This window comes from Paralichthys olivaceus, chromosome 14 (assembly GCF_024713975.1).
Source record: "Paralichthys olivaceus isolate ysfri-2021 chromosome 14, ASM2471397v2, whole genome shotgun sequence".
NCBI classification, from domain to species: domain Eukaryota; kingdom Metazoa; phylum Chordata; class Actinopteri; order Pleuronectiformes; family Paralichthyidae; genus Paralichthys; species Paralichthys olivaceus.
The window spans coordinates 10,085,790-10,105,075 of NC_091106.1; the positions used below are offsets into that span (position 1 = coordinate 10,085,790).

The window sequence follows — 19,286 nt, forward strand, 5'->3', positions numbered from 1 at the left end:
TTTAACCCAAGCTGAAACACTCCCCTCGCACTTCACCACACCCTCCATCAAATTCATGATTTACACACTACAGAGATTGCGCCACTATACTCGCCGCGGCCATTTCATTTAGGTCTGATTCATTGCAGTTTTAAAGTTCATGTGAACTCGATTTCATGGCTTCTTGGCAGGAAACTGTAATGGTTTGTTCCACCTCCAACTAGCTAGGGGTGCCCATCAAGCCAATGAGGAAGAGGCATGTGTCTCTGGGCAAAAAGAGTTGGATAGTGCTTGTGAGGGAGGGGAGCTCTCGGGTCGCTCTGAGCATGGCAGGAAAATCTCATGGGACATCCAAAGCTAAACTCAGTAACAGAGAAAACCATGTGTCGAGGGATTTGCTTGGCAAATAAAAGAAACACGAGGCCTGAAGATAGGAACAACATTTATATAAGCAGACAAGGGCCATAAATATACCCTGCTCAGTTTCCAAATTTCTTATACTTGTGTTTCTAAGAGTATAATTTTAATTTCTTTCCATTTTTTATGTTGCTGTAACCCCCCTGTCCATGGTTAGTATTTATTTATTTCTATGACAGTGAGTCATACATTGTTTCTGTTTTATGTATCCACTTTTTTACATTGCTGTCATTTTAGTCAATAAGATGAATGAATTTGCCAGTTTGATTTGTATTGTACCTTATAGAAGAAGATCATTATGCTATTATTTATCACTTATGAGAATCGAGACTCAGAAAAAGACAAATATAAAATAGACATATGCTACTTACTTATTACAAAACAATCTCAGGGAATTACATTTTAGTTGTGTGTTGAAAAGCAAGGCTGACTTAGAAGTTAGTTAACTGTGAGTTGATACATGGTTTTTCTTGAGAGATACTATCTGACTTAAAAACCTCACATTCTAATCCCTAATTCCTTCAAGGTTTGCATATTTAAAATCCAAGGCTGGCAGTGATAAAACACTAAAATTAGTATTCTGGTATAATAAAGTCTAATTATCAAGTGCAAATGTAATTTGCTTAATCGTATGAAAGTAAGATCAATATTTCTGAGTTAAGTGACACATTTCTGACAAGATTCTTAAATGATAACTTTCTAGGTATGTGCATAAGGAAAATGCTGAAAAGTGAGAGCATTGTTCCTGGGACGGCATTGGTACAGTTGAGTTTTTCAAAAGACATTTTTACATTCAAGGTGCTACTGTTTTATCTCTATTGTATTCTTGTGGTGACGGGAGCTTCAGAAATCATCAACTAAACATCAACAAGAAGTAAATTATCTGCATACCCACACACCATAAAAGGTCATTGGTGAGTTTCATTTACTTTGGCATTAAAACATCTCTAAAAGATAAAACTCCCTACAGCTGAACTCCATCATTGCTAAACTGAACTTGTGTCCTTTTTACCACCCCAACACCCACTTCTTACCTTTCCATCATAGCGCTTCACAATGAACTGATCAAGGCCTAGACCTGAAAAAGAGAGAGACAAACAGATTAGAGGATAAATATAAAAAATGAAATGAGACACTAGTTAAACAGCAGGGGTATCAAGAGTTATGCTCAGCATAAAACACTGAAAATAGTTGGTGTCATTGCTGAGCCTCTAGTTATCAGTGATGTGCTAGAGATTAATAATAGTCATAAACCATCTTTTCCCATTTTGCCAGGTACTTAACAGCATTCATCATTGACTCTTCTAATGATCAGATATTACTTTATTATTAATTTTCAATCAGGATTTAGGTCAGAAAGTCACAAATGTTGACTGCATATAGTTTAAAATTTAAAATTATTATGTTTAATAATAATATCTGGAGGTTATTCACAAGTCCATGTCAATATTTCATGCAAAGATAATCAATAATCACTATAACAAAGCACATATGGATTAGAACATTAGAGGTTTTCACTGTGGCCCGGTCGTTTTTATCATTAGTGTTAGCGCAGGTCAATTTCTTTGTCATGTCTTTCTATGCAAATGTCATGGATTTATTTTTGTAGCAAAATAAATAAATTCTGCTCCCTTCAAAAAAACATAAAGAAATGTGATTACTCACACTTTTCACTAAACTTAATCAAATATACTTTCCACAATGAATTTTGCCTCAAAAAGACAACCATAACTTAAGTAATTCAAACTAATAAACCTTGTTGAGGTGATTATTTTTTAAACTACTGTGAGACACAGCAGTTCTTATCTATTAAATGTATCTATAAAGTAAATCCACCTGCATTTCTTCAGAGAAAATCATACAGGCTCTTGATCACACAGAAGCAGTAGCAGCACCAACTGACTGTCTTAATAGTTAGTGACAGTTGGAATATAATCTCATTAAGCCGAATGCTAATGAGTGAGTATCATAATTCTGTTTGAAATTGGCTTCATCAACATTACAGAAAACCTAATGACACCAAAGACCTCCACAAACAGCCCTACCGCCTTAGTAAAATTATTCTTTAATGTTAATTACTACAATAAACAGCGATTCAGGGACTGGAACTTTGAGCTGAAACCAACAATTCCGAATATTGTGCCAATAAGGTCTGTGCCAATTCAAAGGCTGTTTCATATGAAAAAGGTATTCAACTTTTGGCCAGATATGACAGGAAACAGCTGGTCATCCCCAGCAGCCCTCCCTTTTTTTGCAATGTGTCATGAGAAGGGTAACATCCCAGTCATAAAATTCACATTTTAGCTTAACAAGTTCATAACCACTTGAAAGCAGCAATATAATATTAGTCCCTGTGAGGCTGGACTTTTGGATTTTAAGCAACAAAAGGAACTGAGACCATCACTTTTTAAAACTGAACAGGGGGTCTGTGGGTTAACTCCACCTGGAGAAGGAAATGGCTGCCTGTGAAGTAAACTGCAGTTTCTCATCGCTTTTTCATCTGCTTAACTGTACCTTCTCTTATCCAACAGAGCTCAGCTCATCGATACTTTAATTGCAGTTTAGAAGGCGAAAGACAGGACAATGAAATGAAGAGCTGGGGACTCGTGAAGTAGGTCTGAGAATGGAAGGCCAATGGGGGCCAAGTCTTGAGCGTGGTTAACAGATGGAAGTGCTGAGGTGAGCAGGAACGGCAAGCGTGGATGTGACAGGCCCAGCTAAGTCCTTATTAAGTGCTAACAACGTTTCCTTGACTGTGAATCCTCACGATGAAACAGTTCTTACACACTGAGCATTCGACCAAAGGTCTGTGATAGAGGCGAATACACACTCACATAATAAAATGTGACATAAATCTAACTGGATTTTTGGTTTTGAATAACAAGATTGTAGCAGATAGAGTCAAGTGTGGAACTGACACATGTGTATGCCAAGTTAAGCTCTCTGCCATCCCAATCCTCCCATGGCTCAAGATCAAATATCTCTCACTGGCTTCATGTGTGACGCCCAAGGTCTGCTCTGTTTTGAAGCTGTTAATTGATACACCAACTGCTGTGTCGTGATAACCTCAACTCGCTGTGATCGGATAGTTTTGTCACCACCCTTAGCTTCATACTTGTGAACACAGTCAGAGGGATGGTTAAATCCTGAACTATGCTAAGTCCTAATCTGCGTGTGGTGAAAGTGGAGTCACATCTCAGTGAATGTTAAGAAATCAAAGAGCAAAGGTAGAAGGAAAGAGAAGAAACTCACTCTCAGGCTGCTTTTCATTTGGAGTTATGGAGCGTATGAAGTCCTGGGGCGTCATGTAAACCTCAGCATCTCCATGCTCCCCGATGACCTTCAGGGTGGCAAAATAGCGGAAAATCTTGTCCGGAGTCGAGTAAGCCCTTATCCTGTTCTCATACTCCATCACCTGCAAACCAGACAGGACGCACAATTAATCGAGCACAACTCTAATACACACAAAGGTGCAGAAAGTGACCAAATATTTCTACTTCACTGTACCAAAACAATGAAATCAAAGAACCAGCAATATTTCAATCCTGTGAGCAGCAAGGAAAATCACCTGAGTGAGATTTAAGATAGAATACTTCCAACTCTTTGGGAAATACAAAAACACATTTTTCAGCCTTGTTACTCATGATCCATGTCAGTGTTTATTTTACAATGCGTTTCAGATAGATGTAGCATAACTGGGAAACTGACAGTCTGTCAAGTGGTTATTTTATGTGATGCTGAATGATTGTGTTGTGTAACCTAAACAAACTCCCTATGGAAAAGTAAAAATAATTTTGCAGCTTCAACTTTTTGAGTTGATGCACCCACTTTGGTTGTAAACAGAATGAATGAGACAGACATACAGACTGATCAAACTAGATTTTCTTCATGAGTTTGTAACTATGATTAAGTGCTTTTCCTGCTCTTTACGGAAATATCGACGAATGTGTTCAATAAAATAAGCAACTATCTGTGTATCGACGGGAAGTTACAGAACAGTCATGTGGAAACGTGTACATCATGAGTGACACACTGTCATCTCTCTCTAGCGCTCATCTCCTGAGATTTACAGGCTTCTAAACTCAGCATCACCCATAGTGATTGAGACTGAAGTCTGTTCTTTTGACCTTAAAGCCTTTTATGCTCTCTCGCTCTCTTTCCATTAAAAAAATTGCATTTACACAACTGTATGTGTGGGGGGGATGCCTACTTCAAGACAGGTCAGTTAGTTATTCGTCTGACACAAGAGTGGTAAATCAGTTTACAAGTAAGGAGGTGGAAGCACTGAATTTTAAAACACACAGAGGGAATATTCACCTATAACTATATTGGATTCTGAAAATTGCAGCCACAAAAACATACATGAACCAAAAACTGAAAGTAAACACTCTAAAAACCTGCTAATCTTTAATGTTTCAGTACTTTCCACTACATTTATACAGGACTCACACTGAAACATTGTTCATTCACTTAAAAGTGGATGACGTCATGCATGGCTAAACTACATGGTGGTTCCATTGCATGGCGCTGTTTGTGCTGCATTTGGCAAAAGAGCTCAGTTTTTCATGCAGCAACTGAGGCAACAGCCAATCTGATTGATAGTTTAAACTAACACTAAAGCACAAGCGCTATCCAATCAAATCAAAGGAATGCGAAAGAGGCAGCACACCCACCGCGACGTGTTAACGCCACATGTTTGTGTGAGTCAGCATTACTGTAAACTTCTATCAAGTCTTGAACATTTGGATGGCAATACCAGTCTGAAGTATGGGTGCACAAGCACGCTGAGGCTCTATCTTTTATGTAGTGAGTGCGCTGGCATAAACAATCTATTTTTACCAACACACCACTGAACCCTATGTTGCTGTGAGCCGCTAAAACAGTTTGCTCCCTAGACATACAGTATGCTTTCAGCGCTCTATGGCAGCTGCAGAAGCAAGAGTGATCGCACAATTTAAACATCTGCATCCATTTGTAAGACTTACCATTGCATCATGTTGTTTGAAAAAAAAAACCCCATCTAATTTCCAATGCCCTCCTTTCCTTCTCCAACAACAATATGCAGAATAATAAACCATGTTGTGAAAAAAATTGGCATAATTTTCAAAACCCTTTGTTTCCTCTGCTTGTCCTCTGTCATCTGCGGCCTAATTAAAAGCAATAAAATCTTATGGGTGGTACATTTCTGTTATTTATGAAAGCAGAAACATGAGCTGATTACAATTGTGTATCTTCGTAAAATATTCTGTCAAAATATACTGATGTGTGCATATTCAGCATTGATTAGGAGGGTGTTAAAACACCATTCTGGATGTGAATTAAATAGGGGAGTGTCTAAATGGCAGGATGTTTACTTTCTATTGATTACCTTGCGGTCACGGAATCCAGAGCGTGGCTTCTTTTTTTTCCCCTCTGCCCCTTCATCCTTCACTTCCTTATCTCCGCTGCTGGCCTCAACCGATTTCTCAGACTCCGTCTCTGAGTCCGTATCCCTCATAAAATCAGCTTCCTCTCCTCCTGGTTGCTCAGAGTGTCGAACGGAAGACCCAGCGTCTGCATAAGCTCTTTTTTTTTTAAAAGAAAAAGATTAGACAAAGATTTATACCTGAGGAATAGTTTGATACTGACTGTCAAGAAGGTTAAGTATAACAATGTCTCTGTGTTTTGCAGTGGTACCAAGTAGAACAGGGGAAGTAGGTAGCTGACTCAGATTTTTTATGTATTTGTGTGCTGTGGGTATGATGCTAAGCAGAGATAAAAGAAGAGGAATGAGAGAGATTATCTGCTGCACTGCATTTTGCTTGTCTGTGCAATACGCAGAGGTTTACCATGCCAAACTCCAACTTGACTATTTTTCTGGCCAAATTGGAAATTGGAATAATAATAATAAATAGCCGGGTCTGTCTTAAGCAGGCTGAATAATTCAGTTTAATGAGACACACAGAGAATGAAGCCTGGGGTGAAGGCCTGGAACAGTCTTGTCCCATCAGTCTCAAATGCCCTGAGGTACCATCCATCACTCTACCTACTGCAGCACAGTCACTGTGTCCCCATAGAGCTCTCAAGTCAACACCCTCTCTACCATTTTGCCTTAACTAAACACCAGCCTTCTTAGTAATGGATAGTCATAAAAACAATGTGACACCCCTGGGTGGTGGCTTGGGTGTCATCAGAAATGCAGGTAAGCAACTTCAATGGGCGGTTTCACTAACAATTGTGTAACGTTGGGGAATCAAATCTGGCATGTGCTCTAGAGTCGTACTAATGTTAAAGACTGCACTGCAAACAACTGCTAGTTAACCTACCTAATACATTGCACTCAAAAGAGTGGAGTGTATAATGCAAAAAAATTCAGGTAAAAAGCTATGTGAGAAATGAAAACAGTTATATGACATTTTTGCAAGGAACACTGTATTTTAAGGTGGAGAAAAACTGAAGGTTTACTGGCAAGCCAGAGGCAATCAAAGACAGTCTTTTCCCATTAATTACCTCTGCTGCGCTGGCCAACCGCAGTCTAATTTGTCACGCTTCCATTATAAATCTGAATTTTCCTCCAGAAAATATGAAAAAAATCTCCATGTTTTGCTTCATCAACCATCTCCCTCTTTTTCTCAAACACATTGACTTGTCATTGACTGGGACAAATCATGCCGCCTCGATGGGCCAGGGGATCGCCAAAAAAATCCATTATGTTTTTATCGTCCTCTGCGGACAGACGGAGCTCAGCATAACATCAGTACCTTCTGCTTTAACTGTGAATGTTCATGTGATGGAAATAGAGCTCTCAACTGGCACGCAGACCTCTGCATAACACCTGCCCTCTACGTGTACCTGTCATTTGGATGTGCATTAGAGCGCACTGCATGCTTTTTCACTGGGCAATCCTCCATGATCAACCTTCATAAAATGCTCGTATTGACAGAGATCGTTTAATATATGAGAGTGGACGCAGCCTCACACGTCAATGAAGCGGAGCTGCCATATAAGGGAACTACAAGGGTTCAGCGTCTTCCCCAAGGACACTTCCGAGATGAAGACATAAGAAGTCATGGATTGAACCGCCCCAACCCAACATTCTGTGTGTGTTCTTATGTTTGCAAACCAGATTTGAACCAGAACTGAATAAATGATAAATAATGTAAAGTAGGTGTCAGAAAGTTACAATTATTTTCTGAACAGTGTAGAAGTAGAAGTGCACAAATGTAGTCATGGTATCAGACCTACCTTTTCCAAAGCAGCCCAGCGCTAGCAGACACACCAGTGACCCCAGCCAGGGCTGCCAGCATCAGCCTCCTCTGGGCAGGCCTTCGCACTGCCCCACTGTGGTAACGTCGGGACAACTGCGTTAGCCCCACTGAAACTGCGGACAATACCCGCAAGCGGAACATCCTGCAATGAAAAGAATTGAGATGTGGTGAGACATAAAACTGACACCCTATGAAATTAGAAACACTCCAGGTTATTTTCTTTAATTTCTGAAACATGGAGGGTTGTGGCCCGGATAAACAAGTGTTTGATAAAAATTGTCAATACCAACTTTTAATGATAGGTGCTTGAAATGTTCAGGGTTGTATTTCCCTGTTAAATGGTTGACCTGCAGTTGCATATTTGGTTATATATTGCTTGCTGGAAATTGTATTTAAAAATCATTTTAGGATTTGAAGCCCAAAACACCCTAAAACTGAACCACATATCTTTTCAACAGGTTTTGGTTGTTCGTTTATTTCTTTTTGTGGCATTGCTTTTGTGTACACAGCTGTGTGCTTTTGTCCCCCCCTCCCTTACCTTATTCTGTTAATTAGCTGATCATTGTCTAACACTGTTTTCACCTGTTCCTCATTGTGTTTAACCAATGATGTTATCCCTGGTTGGTTCTCACTGTGAACTGAAGCCTTTGTGTGTGACCTGTCCCTGTGCCACCAGTGGTCTGTGTTAATGAACAGAATAAGGTAAAAGGGTGGAAACAGCTCAGGAGGACAGGCTGTGACCCAACTTGGCTGTCAGAGAGGAAATACTCATCCTGGCTCTACAACTACTGAGATTGGAAAGATTAGTTGGAAAAGCTAGAAAGAGGCACACACCAGAACTTAATTGTAACCAGGCTGTTGCTTAATTCATCTGTGTCACTGGAAGACGATTAACAATTAAGCAAAGGGGGCTACTGGTGTGCATGCGTGGCTCATGTATGTGCACTTTTAAAACCGCGGTACGGAGGAGTTAACCTCATAGGCATGAAGCTGCTACCTGTCATTATGCTATCAACAATCCAGAAACTGAGACAAAATATGTCATAGTCTATGGGTGAGTGTTCAGCAGGATCTTGAGATAGCCTGGTCCTAAAACACTGGCACAAAAGACTACACACACCAGAGAAACAAACACATATAGAACATGAGGACAGTCTGTCGGTGGTTGGTGTATACAGCTGTATAATAAAGTAGCAAACAACAAGATCAATGGCCCATATTAGTACATAGAATGAGGCCATAATTACAGAATAATTTCTCAAATGTATCACCGCGGGAATTCGCCGATTTCTGCTTGAAATGTTTTTAGAGGTTTTATGTTCAACTGGAAAGATTTGTTTCATCTCTGCCCCAACAATGACACAAACACATATGCCAGACAAGCCGAAATCATACACAAGAGGCAGAGGGACAAACACAAAACACAGATTAATTTTTCTTGATCACTTTGGCTCAGAGCTGCCAGCTGAGGTCCGCCAAATTTTGTATGTGTAATTAATGTCCGCCTGGAGCTTTGAAATATGCTTATTGAGTTTAAACGAATCATTTTCAAAGTGAGAGTTACCTATGATCTGTAAAATCCCTGGCTGAGGCATACAAACACTTTTTTTTGTAAAGGAACAGTCAAATAAAAATCGTATCACTGAGTCCTACAAAAGAATATGTTAACTCCTACATCAACGTCAGCCAAGTAGGACTTGAGTTTAAATACAATGCTGCCCTCCTGATAGAATAAGGCATGGGATTTCATTTAACATATGGATGTCTCAAGCTGTTCTATTTCACACATTCAGTTCTTTTAATCGAGTGTCAATTGAACCAAGATTTCACCTGGTACCTAGTAAATCAATATCTGGTTCTATCAATATCCTCCACCTTACAGATAAACTGTATTTCAGTTGTGTGGATTATGCCATCTAAAAAAAGAGTACCACCTCAACAGCCATGGGCACTAGAAATGATCAGTCATGTCTTCAGTTCAGACTTGTAATGCATAATTCTCAAATAACAGTAAACTTGGCAGTTTCAAGAAGCTAAATTCTGCATTTCCTCTGTTGTTCAGGGATGTTTTCGGCCTCTGAGCGATAAACATAAACAGAGAGAGGGGATTATTGTCAGAAGTAGCAGAAGCACCGAAGAAGAAGTTTTTATGTATACCTCTTACCCTCAGTGTCTCATGAAAACAACAGTCACCAATTTGGAAATTTAAACCATTTTCAGACATGAACCTCGGAAAATTGGGCACAAACTTTGCCTTTTGCATATCTAGAACACAGCAGGGGATTCCCACAGACGTGTTCAAAAGACAATCTCCAGAGCTATCAAGTGAGGGGGGGGCATTTACTCAGAAATTCTACAGCAACATCGTCTGAAACTTGACATGCTTGTCAGAAACTAGAGTGAGGTGAAATATCTGTGTCACCTCTCAATGATTTTTTTTCATAAATATTTTAAAAGAGCAAGTTATGAGTGTCATAAAGAAAAAATTGCCAACTTTCCCGTCACTTTGCTCATTATTTCTACAGTAAAATCACTTGTAACTTGACATTCAGATGGTGGGAGTCACCATGAACAAGAGTGAGGTGAAATATCTGTCACCTCTCAAGGATATATAAGAAAAAAAAAACATATTTCATATGACATGTTATGAGTGTCATAATGGAAAATTCACATACTTTACCTATAATTTTCACAAAAAACATATTGACATATAATAATTCATTATACTTTTCTTGTGTGGACAACAAATCAATCGTCCATAAAAGTGCCATTGAACTTTCAACGTTTGTTTTTGTCTTTTTTCCGCTCCAATCGATACCCAGGGTTTAGAGTAGAATAAATATAGAATAAATAATATAGCAGAGGTTACCTCAACACAAACCAGTCAGACAATAATAAAGCTTTTATTCTTCCAATGTCCACTCATAGATCTCACCATACAACATTAAAAAAGGAGCGTGCCCTGGAAAATGTTTGTAAGTCAGAAAAATAATGTTGAAAAGGGAAAAAAAGAAACATAATGTTTATGATGCGGATGTTATGATGGACATGATGGACATGATGCACAAGGACCACAATGTTTTGTTTTTAGCCCCAGGTTAAGCTAACTGACAGCTGACTTCTGTAAAACAACGTCTGTAGTTAGCTGCCTGCTAACCAACATCAGCCCACATGTTTTCACCGTCAGTCCTCAGCATGTATAACTTGTTTTCATGATGTGACGGACTTAACTATCGAGTCCAGCCGTCACAGTATAGCTTCGTGGGGCAGCTAACGCCAGCTAGCCAGCAAGCTAACAGTGGACGTCAGGATTAAATGACAACTGTTAGCTCCCGGTTAGCTGCTACATATCGACGACATGCTACTATGTTAGCAAAGAAGAGACGTGGTAACTCACATTAATGGCAACTTGGACGCCAGTCAGTCCAAACGTGTCGCTGTGTCTTCTGCGTTGGACGGTCCGTCTGCAGAGATGGAGCCGCAGACAGCAGTTCCGTGTTCAGCAGCGGGGCGGGGCAACATCTGGGACCCACGCCCCGCGCTGGTCAGCCGTGGTCACCGTCCCTCCCTCTGCCGCTGGAGATGAAACTTTATATACAGTCTACGGGATTAAATGAGCAGTGGAGCTTTGTTTTCCACATCCGTCACCACTTATAAGAGATAAATGCCTTAAATGAATCATCACCGAAAGATTAAACATCTGTATATGGAGAAAATCTGTCTAAACCAGTCCACTCCGGTATTATTTACTGTTACTAACTTAGTTAGAATAAAAATAGAAAAAAAAAGTAACTCACACACAAGACAAAAGTTAGAAAGCACCCTTACATTATTTCCAAATGCTGTCTTCTTTATATTTATTGCAGGGTTTTTTGTGCATATCAAATAGGATAAGTACCCTCTGACTAAATATAAATAAACTAATAAAAGGATCTCATATAAAAATTGGGGCCCAAACTTACACCATTGTATTCATTTTAGTCAAAAATGATAATTAACCCCAAAAAATGTACTATATGATTAAGTTTACAGGCTGATTTTGGCTCCTGAGTGAAGGTTGTGGTTTTAAACTGTTCTTTGTGAGCAGAGAATGAAAACACAAAACATTTTAACAATCTGAGATCATTCAATTATTTGTTGTTGAGTTTCAAGTTTTTATTTTTTACATGCAGTTTACACAGGGTCAACAGTACAATGAAAGGTCAGACAAGAAGAAACCGGTCAGCTCAGCTGTGCAATAGTAAAATAAAAATAAAATCAAAGTTGAAGGAGCTTACTATTAAAAAAAAGACAAATACAATACTATATGATACTAAGACATAATACATTCAAAGGCACACATTCTTCTTTGCTAATATATCACTGTGTTTACACAATGGATAAGATGGATTGGACAATGGATTGATATACATTGTATAATGCAGCTTTGCTGTTTTGCAATTGAAAAATAATTATGTTGCAATGAATACTGATATTTTTTGCCCTGCTCTATGTTTAATTACTTTCTGCATATTTTGAGATCTCATTGCTTTGACTACAGCTTTGGCAATTCTCTTTCTGATTATGAAAACACTGAGTTTAATAACATGACAGAATTAAACTGGGAAGTAGGGAGTCCCTGCTGTCAGTCTTGCATGCCTTGACAGAGCTCCAGCCCAAAAAAATGTATCAGAATAAATTGTCTCTCCGCAGTGTGCCAGTTATAATTGTTGTCGTGAATACATTTGCTGGACTGAATGCATTATGTAAAAAGGAAAAGCTGCTGAGCTGCTGAGCTGGCTGGGGATGTGTCAATATAGGGATTTGTCACATCCTGTGAAAGTGCAGGTCAGATTTCAGCTTTATGTGACTGTACATCGATGTTAATGTGGTTATGAATAAAGTGAAGATAGACTGCTCGACAATGCAACACAGCACTGTACATTCAGTATAAACAGCAGTTAGTTCAAAAGGGACCATGTTCCCCCTCTATGCATGGTTTATTCAATTTATAGATTTGATGTTTATTTCCTGCACCTATGATACTTAAACTCATATTCATGAACTTAAAAACAGCAAAACAAGCTCTGTGACAAGGCCTCTCAAAAAATTGTTGCTTAATGATTTTTGATTAAGAGCCAATGACAGGAAATATTTAAAAAATCAAAGTTGCCACTGTGAGGTTTTAATGTCATTGTTCAGACCAAATCTGATATAATTAACTCTAATAACTCGCGACAAAGTGAAAAGACTGGAGACACATATTGTTAATAACAATAATAATAATAATCATCATCTATATGGCACATTTCAAGCACATTTTTACAAAGAACTCCACAGATATAAAAACAGAACATACATGCAGTGCAATTACTAATTTTAACACTTATTTCAAATTAATTCAAGGCAATTGGTAGCAATAAAACAAAATAACTACAATTATACCAAAAATATTAGCATTTATGTGGTCGCAAAGTAAGAGTTTGATTCTTTGCTCTCATTCAAGAGATATTCGGGGGATATTATTTAATTCATTTAGAAAACACTTCCCTGACAAGTATTCAGGATCAGAATCTGGGCATTCCGAGCATCTGGGTATTCTGTCAATATATTGATAATCAATAACACTATTACAATACTAAAGAAAGCTGTCGTAAGAAAGGTCAGGGGGTCACAGACTGTTCTCTGAGAGCTTTTTTGTTGACAGTTTGTCGTTGTTTCATGTAGCTGAGTCACAGGAGTTAATGTTTTCAGTGAAGTTTAATCGAAGGTGCCACTTTCATACCAAACACACACAACTAATACCTCTGATTACCTTCTCTATTAGAAATTATTATCTATACTAATCTCTTGGTCTTTTCCAATCATATTTTTTTTAATAAGGAACACCATTTAACTGTGCCTGCTGCCTCCAGCACAGGGTTCATTAATGCAAGCAATTTATCACAAGCACCTCACAATATGAGATTGCCCACTATTGAAATTATATATTGAATTTGAATAGCTCCAAGACAATAGTTACATCAGCATTGGCTACGTGTCCACAGTGATAGTGGAAATGTATCTGTTGCAAACAGGTTTTTCTCAATCACAAACACCATGTCAGTCTTTTCTTGTTCTCATACACGTTTTAAGATTTTGCATGTCCAATAGTTGCGTAAATTTGGAGCCTGGAACAAATCAGCCTCTTGATACCCAGATGTCTTTAAGTACATGCTTCAATAAGACACAACATGCAAATGACACATGTAAAATACATGTACAAGTACACCATCTCACATAGTTGGGAAGTAATAGCTGTTAAATAGCTCATGACCAGAGTGTTTTTAGAACTGTAACTGTGTCTGAGGTCATGGTGTAGAGTTTTGGGTCCTGGCCCATTAACCCTCAAGGATCAGCTAATTGCAGCAGTGTCGTGCTTGAAACACATCACATGCCTTGTTTCTACTCACGTTTCTACTTTCTAACTTCAGCTCTGATCAGTCTGACAGACTCAGTGTTTAAGATTAAGCTTGCAAGTCAAATGTTTACTTTGTAGACTTTGTGTTGAAATGTGACAATAATCCATACAACAACACACAGTGATTGACGCAAACCTACTATTGCAGCAGTGCAAAGGTGGAGCCGGAGATAAGAGGGGCCTGCAGAAGAGCCTCCTCAGTGCACAACAGTAATGCCACTGCTGTGACTTGTGTTTGGTTCATGACAGCGTCTCATGGCCTGAGTGTTCCATAGAGAACACAAATCCATTGGGAGAGTTTTGGGCCTTACAGCAACAGCAGCAGTTTTTGTGCTTGCAGCTGAACTGCTGTGTAGAATGAAAACTTTGGTGAAATTTGACCCACATGTACCTTACTATATAATGGTGACAGATGGCTCAGGTGAAGACCTGCAGACAAAAGCAGGCTCTGGTTTCAGCGGTCATATTGCTCTGTGTTGTCTGTGAGCCTTCATGTGTATGAGTAAGCACGAAAAGAAAAGAGCCGTTTGCTGCCTTAATAGGTTTGTGTTTGCAATATGTAGCACCTGATTGGTGGTGTGATGAAATAGACGATACACACCCACGCGTGCTTGTTTTCAGCATGCCCAGTTTGGGAGGGGATCTTGAATGCTCCTATGTGACGTTCCAGTCATGCATTGACACGCAGACACAAACACACACCTACGCACACAGGCAAGCGTACACGCCTTTTTTTGTGTTCTGCTCAATTGATCCATCTCTGACCTTGACATTTGCATTCAGAGGGTTTTTAAAAGCAGTTGTGTCATTATTAAAATAGTGTTTATTTTTTAAAGTTGGCAGACAATTGTCAAAATAGACTAGTCAGCAGAGATTATATTGGAATTGCATGAATCTTAATTTCCCCTGAAATTAAAGGTCCAGTGTGTAAGACTTGGGTGAAAGGGAACTATTGGAACTACAGTAGTTCAAACAGAACAAACTAAAAACCTTTTGAGTTTTTATGACAGCTGAAGTCTACCACAGGTTCTTTTCATGTTTGGAAGGGGAGGGTGAGGTGAGGGGAATTCAGCTGCAACATTAGATATTAGATATCACAAAATCTACACACTGTACCTTTAAGTTCAAACATTGAATCAAACATTGGATATATTTAAGGACTCATTTAAGAGTAGTGGTGTCACTTCTACTTGAACTTGTTATCTTATGTGTACTGCTTTCAGCCATTTTAATGGTGTGAGCTTGCTGATTTAATCTTTTATAATAAAAAGTTATGCATTTGCTATTACATGGATAGATGTTTTGGTCATTTTGTGCAATTATTTTCATTTTGAGTCCAAGGTAATATAATGAATAGATAGTGAGTAGATAAGATAAATCCAGTTAGTGTTATGACCTAGTATGCTACAGCTTTCATTATCACTCAGATATTGAGGTCTCACGTACATTGGTAAAAGTATTGGCAATTACATTTTGTTAGCCTCTCTTTATGAACTGAATTACTCTGATTAAGTCATTGATTTCACTCTACCACAGCTTGCTTTGTTTACAGTGCCAACGCACCCCGGATAGATGACATGTTCCATTTACCCACAGTACAGTTACAATGAGAGTGTAAAGGTTTATGTGAGCAGGTGCTCGGTAGTATTTGGCATCACACTAAAGATTCCCTTTGTGAATCAATGCACACTCGAGGCCCTGAGCAGGTCCTTGTCCATGGCTGAGAATTTGCATTTAAATTGCATTGCCCACGCAGCCAGATGCACCGCACCTGAAGAAGTACAGAAGGAGCCGAGATGAGTTGTAGTGATGACACATTACCACTGGATTTCACAAACAAACAGCAGACAATCTACAACAGCAAAACTAATAAATCTCTGTTTGAATATTTTACCCATGTTCATCTTTTTCTTGTTTTCTAAAGTTCGAGCTATAATATGAAGCTGAATTACAACAATAAAAGTTGCCTGGTTTCACCCTTGACAAATACAGGTGTTGCAAACTGTATCATATGACAGGATTGGTCAAAGATTACAGAAAACCTGTTAAATTCCACAGAGGGGAGTCTCCTTGACATTCATTGACCAAACAGGCCCATTACCACACCTCTTACCTACATTTGCACTGGTTGACTGAATCTGGTTGAAGCTAAACACCTCATACTTGACTTGTTTGCCCTTATGTTCTGACATTTAGGGACAGAAACACTGTCAAATGCTTGTACATTAAAGGTCCAGTGTGTACGATTTAGGTGAAAGGGATCTATTGGCAGAAATTGGTTATAAAATAATCCTAGTGATCTTTTCACAAGTGTGTTTCATCTAAATTGTAGAAATTGTTGTTTTCTTTACCCTAGAATGGGGCCTTTATATTTAAATACTTTTTATTTACATCGGGAGCAGGTCCTCTCTATGGAGGTCGTCATGTTTTTTACTGTAGCCCAGACTGGACAAACTAAAGATCTTTTGAGTTTTTATGACAACTGAAGTCTACCACAGGTTCATCTTTCATATTTGGAAGGGGAGGGCGAGGTCAGGTGTATTCAGCTGCAACATGAAACTTCACAACTAGATGTCACTAAATTGTTCACACTGAATCTTTAAGATGTAGCCCAAGCAGTTTAAAAGTCGTTGAAGATCAGTTCAGTTTGATTTGATACTGTGGGTATTTTGGGATGTCACACGAGCAACTGAAGGACAAAGCTAATATTAGACATAGTTATAGAGGAATGAATGGAGGCAGGGAGCAGGCAAACATCAGTTAGCCCTGTCTTATCATGTCTGTCTTTTTCAAATAAAGGTGAAGATCTTTGAGGTGATGTCAGCTCTTCACTAGTGCAAAAGTTTGCTATAGTGATAGCTGAGCAAGTCAGGAGACAGCTGCAGACAGGTATGAACACTATGTGGCTGTGTCTCAGCACGGTTGTCCACTGACCAGAAGGCTGGTTGACAGTGGTATTTAAAGCTTGTTCAGCACTTTGGCCAACTGTGGTTGTTTAAAACATGCTACAACTTTATACAACAATACAACTTTAGTGGACTTGACCTGATCCATATCACTTCAGGCAAGATGCTGGACCCAGAATCGGCCATGGTGTTTGATATATTTGTCCCTACCAGTATTGCACTGCTGAATACCACAGCACTTTACTGTTATATAATGTAGAATTATTTGGTGTGATGTGTATTGGTCTATGATCATATTACAAATCGATTTAACTTTCTATCTTGCCATGTTTGTATTGTCAATAAGTGTAACACTTGTTTTTCTTAAATACACAGGATTTATATGTTTTTAATTTTTAGCAGTAATGTTATGCACCAACAGTAACACAATACAGAGTTTTTAGTGTTGGATTAACATCCTGTATTCCATTATGACAGACAGGGAAACTGGAAACTGTGAATTTGGTCTCATGTGTATCGCAGTTTTATCTCACATATTCAGCACATTAGCATTTCTTTATCTTACAGTATTCTTCCACTGATATGATGTCAGCAGAGAGACTATAGAGGAGATAATGTTCAGAAAAGAAGCTTTGATTCAATGTGTCTTCATCTAATTTCTACCAAAGTAAAATGTAGTAATGCAGCAATGTCCTGCCACAGCACATCTGCACACATCTGGAATTAGATGCCACTTTTTGTGACCTTCAATAGAGCAAGTGAGTGTAGTGAGGTGTGTTAATAAGTCAAACGCAGTCTGTGCATGTGTTTGCTTTGTGGGAACACACAAGTATTTTTTCTCTGTGCAAACTGGTGCAACACTGGGCATGTGTATAAGCTATAGTCCAGCCCTAGAAAACCCGCCCACCACCCCCCCCTTCTTCCTTTCGATGTGTCTAGGTCGGCCTGCAGCAGTCTTGTCCCCGGCGAGTGTTTCACTACAGAGATGGCAGCGAAAGTGTGTAGGTCGGTGCTCCTGTTGTCCCGAAGCAGCGGAGCGACGGCCGGTAGCCTCCCCGCACTTGTCTCGTCACAGCGGCGACATCAGCACATACGACCGGTAAGTCCCAGGACGGTGCGCGCTCCGCCGACTACCAGGGCAAGAGAGGTTTGGGAGACCGGGAGGGAAGGAGAGGGAGAAAGCGGCGCTGCTCGCGGCGGCTGGGCTGGGCTGGCTATGGAAGTAAAGCTAACTAGCCTCAAGGTTTCTCTCCGTTCATGTGTTTCATGAAAGGTGAAGCACCGGGATGAGTCATGAGACCATCCTGGTGCCGTGTGATTGTGTTAATCAACAGCGGGACACGGAGCTTTCACACGGGTAATGCAGTTTTTCTCCAGTGGAGAGCTTCCTGGAGCTAATCAACACACCACTGGCGGTGCCCTGCCTCGTACAGTAACCAGCCTCCAGACACAGCTCTGCCCCACATCCCATGTTCCCCGCCGCGTCCTTCAACTTTGCAGGGGTATTAATCCAGCCCCTGTCATCCCCATTGTTGTGGGTTCATTTGAATGCGATCCCACTGTAGGTGATGGGACTATTTCTGCAGCAGATGTTGGGGTTTGAGGTTGGATCACAGACAGATGTGTGTCTGATTTTTTTCCTGTGCTGTTACAATAAGGATGTTTGGTGTGAAGATAGGCTTTTATTTTTTTGGGGTGCTGCAGGATGGTTTGGTTGCCAGTCCATGACCAATGGTTCCCCTCTCTCTCTTCTACACAGTGTGTGAACTGCAGCGTGTGTGTGTGTGTGTGTGTGTGTGTGTGTGTGTGTGTGTGTGTGTGTGTGTGTGTGTGTGTGTGTGTGTGTGTGTGTGGTGCAGCAGCAGCAGCAACTCCGAATAATGAATGTCTACCCAGCAGAGCTCCAGAGGAAAACTACAGTTGTGCTTGTGTGAGAGCAGGAGAGGGACACACACACACACACAAGCCCTGTAACATGGAAAACCCACACTTGGATGATGTCAGACTCTCCAGTCAGCCTGTCTTTATGCTCCCCGCCCTGTGGGTGTTTCCCCATTCAGCAGGGGGGGACCTGGGTTTTCCTGCAAGCTAATTCAGTTACTTTACACACAGCCACTGTAGCGATAGACGCAGCCTACAAAAAATGGCCCACAACCACAGCAAGGTAATTGGGTTTTACAGAACTGTCACTACGGCGCATTGGTGGTAGCACACGTCATTCCCGCCCCTGTGACCCACTCCCTCGGCAGAGTAAACTCTCAGCCCAAGCACAGGATGGACCTGAATACGAAAGAATGA

General features: G+C 39.9%; 2 protein-coding genes across 8 annotated transcripts in view; one reads left to right on the forward strand and one right to left on the reverse strand.

The window, feature by feature from the left end:
- The window catches only part of micu1 (mitochondrial calcium uptake 1), a 29,239-nt gene extending 17,971 nt beyond the window's left edge, over nucleotides 1–11,268 (reverse strand). For 5 of the 6 annotated variants that reach the window (XM_020094677.2, XM_020094643.2, XM_020094669.2 and 2 more), the window contains exons 1-5: nucleotides 11,041–11,181; nucleotides 7,621–7,785; nucleotides 5,765–5,960; nucleotides 3,649–3,811; nucleotides 1,431–1,474 (exon numbers count right to left, since the gene is read on the reverse strand). In XM_020094677.2, coding sequence (XP_019950236.1) covers nucleotides 1,431–1,474; nucleotides 3,649–3,811; nucleotides 5,765–5,960; nucleotides 7,621–7,785; nucleotides 11,041–11,042 — 570 coding nt within the window. In that variant the 5' untranslated portion in view covers nucleotides 11,043–11,181. Of the gene's footprint in view, nucleotides 1–1,430; nucleotides 1,475–3,648; nucleotides 3,812–5,764; nucleotides 5,961–7,620; nucleotides 7,786–11,040 lie in introns of all 6 variants that reach the window. The other variant, XM_020094685.2, reaches the window with a different exon arrangement.
- A 6,637-nt stretch (nucleotides 11,269–17,905) lies between these two features.
- mcu (mitochondrial calcium uniporter) overlaps nucleotides 17,906–19,286 on the forward strand; it is a 59,472-nt gene continuing 58,091 nt past the window's right edge. For both annotated transcript variants that reach the window (XM_069538285.1, XM_069538286.1), the window contains exon 1: nucleotides 17,906–18,087. In XM_069538285.1, coding sequence (XP_069394386.1) covers nucleotides 17,974–18,087 — 114 coding nt within the window. In that variant the 5' untranslated portion in view covers nucleotides 17,906–17,973. The remainder of the gene's footprint in view (nucleotides 18,088–19,286) is intronic.